Source organism: Rhinoraja longicauda, chromosome 9 (assembly GCF_053455715.1).
Source record: "Rhinoraja longicauda isolate Sanriku21f chromosome 9, sRhiLon1.1, whole genome shotgun sequence".
NCBI lineage: Eukaryota > Metazoa > Chordata > Chondrichthyes > Rajiformes > Arhynchobatidae > Rhinoraja > Rhinoraja longicauda.
The window spans coordinates 61369867-61375866 of record NC_135961.1 but is presented as its reverse complement, the minus strand read 5'-3'; the positions used below and the strand labels follow the sequence as shown (position 1 = coordinate 61375866).

The 6000-nt window shown below is 45.8% G+C and overlaps 1 protein-coding gene across 2 annotated transcripts in view; it reads right to left on the bottom strand.

Moving 5' to 3' along the window:
• Positions 1-4231: 4231 nt before the first annotated feature.
• Positions 4232-6000, bottom strand: part of crls1 (cardiolipin synthase 1) — a 50469-nt gene continuing 48700 nt past the window's right edge. For both annotated transcript variants that reach the window (XM_078405933.1, XM_078405934.1), the window contains exon 7: positions 4232-4507. In XM_078405933.1, coding sequence (XP_078262059.1) covers positions 4417-4507 — 91 coding nt within the window. In that variant the 3' untranslated portion in view covers positions 4232-4416. The remainder of the gene's footprint in view (positions 4508-6000) is intronic.

Genomic DNA, 6000 nt, shown 5'->3' with positions numbered 1-6000 from the left:
CACCTACCCCCCTCTGTGTAAAAAGACGTGTCCGGCACATCCCGCTTTAAGAATGTTGCACAAATCATACCAGTTCAACAGCAGAGTCTTCCTGGTTTTGTGCGAACAACAGTAAGAGATAAAATTGCATAGAGCGGATGGCGAAACACAAAATGCTCAAGTAACTTAATGGGTCAGGCAGCATTTAGACAATAGACAATAGGTGCAGGAGTAGGCCATTCGGCCCTTCGAGCCAGCAACCGCCATTCAATGTGATCATGGCTGATCATTCTCAATCAGTACCCCGTTCCTGCCTTCTCCCCATACCCCCTGACTCCGCTATCCTCAAGAGCTCTATCCAGCTCTCTCTTGAATGCATTCAGAGAATTGGCCTCCACTGCCTTCTGAGGCAGAGAATTCCACAGATTCACAACTCTGACTGAAAAGGTTTTTCCTCACCTCCGTTCTAAATGGTCTACCCCTTATGCTTAAACTTTCTAGGGGAAATGGATACGTGACGTTTCGGGTCTACACAACTTATGGCTCTCATCCTTATGATTTCCTTGCACTGTGAACCATCACTGCCTGGCGTGGCACGGTGGCGCAGCAGTGGAATTGCTGCCTTACAGCGCCAGAGACACGGGTTCGATCCTGACCACGGGTGCTCTGCGTACGGAGTTTGCACGTTCTCCCTGTGACCACGTGGGTTTTCTCCAGGTGCTCCAGTTTCCTCACACATTTCAAAGGCACACAGTTTGTAGGTTAATTGGCTCAGTAAAAAATTGTAAATTGTCCCTAGTGTGCTAGTGTTCGGGGCGATCATTGGTCGGCACGGACTCGGTGAGCCTGTTTCCGTGCTGTATCTCTAAAGTCTAAAGTTTTGTTTAGTTTGAAAGTAGAGGAGGGGGGTGGAGTAACTGGAGATAGGAAAACGCCAGAACACACAAGGGCCGGCAACAGATGAGAACGTACCAACTCCGTACAGATAGCACCCATCGTCTAAACTCTAAGTCCCCTTGATCTTTCTTTCTTTCTTTCTCACTCTCTCTTTCTCTCACTCGCTCTCCTCTCTCTCTCTGTGATATCTCTCTCTCACTGGCCTCTTTCCTCCTCTTTGGTTTTACATGCTCCCTTGTGTTCCAGATTGCTCGTTCATCCACGCTCATTCTGTTACTTCCTGCACCATTACTTCCTGGGAAGCAAACAAGGATGAGAAGACAGAACATACCTTAAAAAAAAAGAAGCGAGACCTGGTGCAGAACACTTTGAGCAAATATTAACGAGCAGCGGGGATCACACTTTGTCAGTGGTCAGGGCACAGAAGCCAGCCTTTTGCAAAGTTTAAAATAGCATGGCAAGAGGAAAGTGGAACAGACACCGACTATACTGTGGACAAGATGGTGCGGTCTGGACCAAACTGCAGGCCGTTGGAAAGATGCCAGCCTGCCTCATCCTTCCTGTATCAGGATCATTCCAGTTTGGTTGGTTATTTTTAAAAGAACATTCAACACATAACAAATTTATACTTAATGTTGAAGAATTCAGAAATGTGTTAAGTTTTTAAACAGGATGGGCCGCCTTGATGAGGATTTCTGGTTATAACACCGGCTTCCTGTCATCAGCATTAGCTGTGCAAGTGTTGTGTGCAGGCGGATTTACACAATTTTCGCACATGAATAGGTCCATTAATAAACTGCAAGCTAATCTTTGATTCAGCGTTCTGTAGCATAGATGTAAAGCACAAATTGTTTATACTTGAAGGTTACGTTGCCCATAATGTCCCGGACAAAGCAGAGTGAAAATAGACTGGGGGGCGGAAAGTTTTTCTTTGGCTACAAGATGAAAATAAATAAAGAGATTTATTTTAACACCAGGCCAGTGGTGGAAAAAGTAAATCCAATTTTACCTTTGGGAATTACGAGGCCGCAAAAGGTCAGTGAGGCATGAAGGCAAATAAAGGTGTGATGGGTGAAACCGACAGCACAATGGCGTTATAAAGAGGAACTGCAGATGCTGGTTTATACCAAAGATAGACACAAAACGCCAGAGTAACTCAACAGGTCAGGCAGCATCTCTGGTGAAAATGGCTGGGTGATGTATCGAGTTGGGGATCCTTCCACCCACTACAATTAGTCTGAAGAAGAAGGGTCCTGACCCGAAACGTCACCGATCCATTTTCTCAAGGGATGCTGCTTGACCCGCTGAGTTACTCCAGCATTTTATGTCTATCTATAGTTTGGTGAAGTAAGAGGCCCTTCGGCCCACCGAGTCCGCGCTGACCAGCGGTCCCTGTACACTGGCTTTCCTCCACGCTAGGGACAATTTACGACCTTTACCAAAGGCAATTAACCGACAAACCTGTAGAGTGCTGGAGGAAACCGGAGCACCCGGTGAAAACCCACGCAGTCACAGGGAGAACGTACAAACTCCATACAGTGGTAATCAGGATCGAACCAGGGTCTCTGGCGCTGCAGGGCAGCAGCATTACCACTGTGCCACTGTAATTATCTTTGGTATAAACCAGCAGCTACAGATCCTTTTTGTTTTACAAAGTTTATCCAACCTCTCCTGGCTGAAACACTAATCCAGGCAACATTCTGGTAAACCTTCTCTGCACCCTCTCCAAAGACCGCCGTCCTGTGATCGAGCGACCAAAACTGTATGCAATACTCCAAATGCAACTTAACCCAAAGTCTTACAGAGCTGAATCTACAGTAATTCTCAGAGAGGAAAGACTATGAAGGACGACATCAAAAGGTGGTAAGAAAGGATACGCTAAATGCTACTATAAAAGATGAGCAAGGGAAAGCAGGCCTAAAGGTCTTCACCAGAGGTAGGCACAAAATGCTGGAGTAACTCAGTGGGACAGGCAGCATCTCTGGAGAGAAGGGTAATGTTTTGGGTCAAGACCCTTCTTTATGCTGCCTGACCCTCTGAATCAGTCTGAAGAAGGGTCTCGACCCGAAACGTCACCCATTCCTTCTCTCCTGAGATGCTGCCTGACCCGCTGAGTTACCCCAGCATTTTGAGATACCTCTGAATTACTCCAGCATTTTCATAAATTCATAAGTGCTAGGAACAGAATTAGGTCATTCAGCCCATCAAGTCAACACTGCCATACAGTCATGGCTGTTCTATCTATCCCTCCTAACCCCGTTCTCCTGCCTTCTCTCCATAACCCCCTGACACCCGTACTAATTAAGAATTTTGTGTCCATTTTCGGTGTACCTTCTCTCCAGAAATGTTGCCTGGCCCGCTGAGTTACTCCAGCATTTTGTGTCTATCTTTGGTGTAAACCAGCATCTGCAGTTCCTTCCTGCACATTTTGTCTTCACCAGAGGAGTGACTTCCTCAAGTATTCACCTTGGAAGTCAGTTCATATGCAAATACAGAGCTTAAGTTTTATGGCTCAAGTGCATGCTTGCTCGTTTGTTTGAAAACTTCATGTCCCTTAAAATAACATGGAGAAACACAGAGACTGGAGATTGCAACTCTTGACTCCTGTCTTAAAGGCAAAGGTCAAATAAACAGCTATAACAACCTCTGTGTGTCCCACAAAGTACGATCTAAGGCTACAGCTTGTGCCTGAAAGTATCAAAAAGACAGTAGAGTGCAGAGGGGAATATATAATCGTTAGGTGTGAGGTGGAACACAAGAAAGATTAGCAGTGGACACAGATTAGTAGGTAGGAAGCAGCAACGAGCAAGTTGAGTTAGTTATGAAAGGGCAAAGAGGAGACGGTGAAGAGAGGGGAAAATGGGGCATTGCAGAAAGGTAGCAGGGAATTGAGCAGTGAATTTGGTGTGAGCATATGCCCAGAGGACATGGGAGCAGAATCTGGCCATTTGGTCCATCGAGCCATTTGATCATGGCTATTTTTCCCTTTTAACCCCATGACACAAAAATCATTACTACATGGGTGGCACAGCTGGGTCACGGTGCCAGGGACCCGGGTTCGATCCTAACCTCGGGTGCTGTCTGTGTGGAGTTTTCACGTCCTCCCCGTGACCGCGCGGGTATCCACCCGCATCCCAGACGTGCAGGTCCGTAGATTAATTGTCCTCTGTAAACTGCTCCTAGTGTGCAGGGAAGAGGATGAGTGAGTGGGATAACATAGCATTAGTATGAGGCCGGGCGATCGATGGCCGGCACGGGCTCGGTGGGCCCGTTTCCATGTGCACCTCCAAGATAACCTTGGCGTGCGATTAATTTACTTTAGTGACTGAAGCACAACCCAAATAGCAAAACCACAGATTTTTAAACTTTTATTATTAAATTCGTAGCTTTTGTAGGAAAAAAATTCCATATATATCCCCATGACACAAATTCCATATATATCTACATTATTTTAATCAATGTCTTTGCATAAAAATCAAGATCCATCTCCTGCTTTGCTCAGACTGATTCCAGACGCCATCGTCAGCAATGCAGTTTGGTTCACTTTGCCCGGTTCAGAACTTGCACAGTATTTTTGCCGTGGAGGTAGTAACTGTATGCTGATGCCACCGTGGTCAGGGATGTGACGTACCTGAAACAAGAGGACCCTGAGAATCAGCATCACATTCCCATCTACAATTAGAGCAGTTCAAGAATCAAGTTGAAAACAGGGTCATAAGTGATAGGAGTACAATTAGGCCATTCGGCCCATATAGTCTACTCCGCCATTCAATCATGGCTGATTTTTAGATTTAGATTTACACTACCATTTGAGATGATGCATTTTCGTTGTCCCATGTGAAAACCCATTCAATCAACCAGTGGTTGCACTTTTTTTTTTTAGAGATACAGCGCAGAAACAGGCCCTTCGGCCCACCGGGTCCGCGCCGCCCAGCGATCCCCGCACATTAACACTATCTACACACACACTAGGGACAATTTTTACATTTGCCCAGCCAATTAACTTACATACCTGTACGTCTTTTGGAGTGTGGGAGGAAACCGAAGATCTCGGAGAAAACCCACGCAGGTCACGGGGAGAACGTACAAACTCCGTACAGACGGCGCCCGTAGTCAGGATCGAACCTGACTCTGCGGCGCTGCATTCGCTGTAAGGCAGCAACTCTACCGCTGCGCCACCGTGCCGCCCTAGCCAAGCCCTAGATCTATCTCTCCCTCCTAACCCCATCTCCTGCCTTCTCCCCATAACCTCTGACACCTGTACTAATCAAGAATCTATCGATCTCTGACTTACAAATATCCACTGACTTGGCCTCCACAGCCTTCTGTGGCAAAGGATTCCACAGATTCACCATCCTCTGACTAAAGAACTGATCTGCTTTGCTGCACAGCTTGCATTTATATAATGTGATTTACAAAATGAAATGTCCCAAGCATTTTACTCAAGTTTTTTCAGGAATAAAAAACACTAGTATATCAAGCCAAAAGAAAATATAAGACACCAAGAGCTGGAGTAAATCAGAGGGTCACGCAGCATTTCTGGAGAAAAAGAATGGGTGATGTTTCAAGTCGGGACCCTTCAGATTGAACGTAGGGGGTGAGGTGGGGGTGGAGTAAAGATCTAGAGACGAGAAAAGACCAGGTCAAATCAGGACTGGCCACAAATGAGCTCAGGCACTGTTGGCTAGGGAAGGTGTGATCTCAAGAGAGAAACAATGTGGAGAACTGTGGACCTAATAAAACAACTAGGGTGGAGGAGAGTGTGAGATGAAGTTACATGAAAGTAATGAATTTAATGTTCAAAGAAATGATAGTAGGAAATAAAGAGGTGGGCAAATAAGGTAGGTTGTAAAGAACATCTTAAAGAGCTTGCAGAATGAAGGAACTGCAGATGCTGGTTAATACACAAAAGGACACAAAGTGCTGGAGTAACTTACAGGTTAGGCAGCATCCATGGAGAACATGGATAGGTGACGTTTCATGTTTGAAGAAGGGCCTTGACCCGAAACATCACCTATCCAGGTATCCTAGATATGCTGAATGACCCGCTGAGTTACTGCAGCACTTTTTATCTTAAAAACTTTTATCTGTGGAACTGATCCACCACCATGCTGAGAACTATAT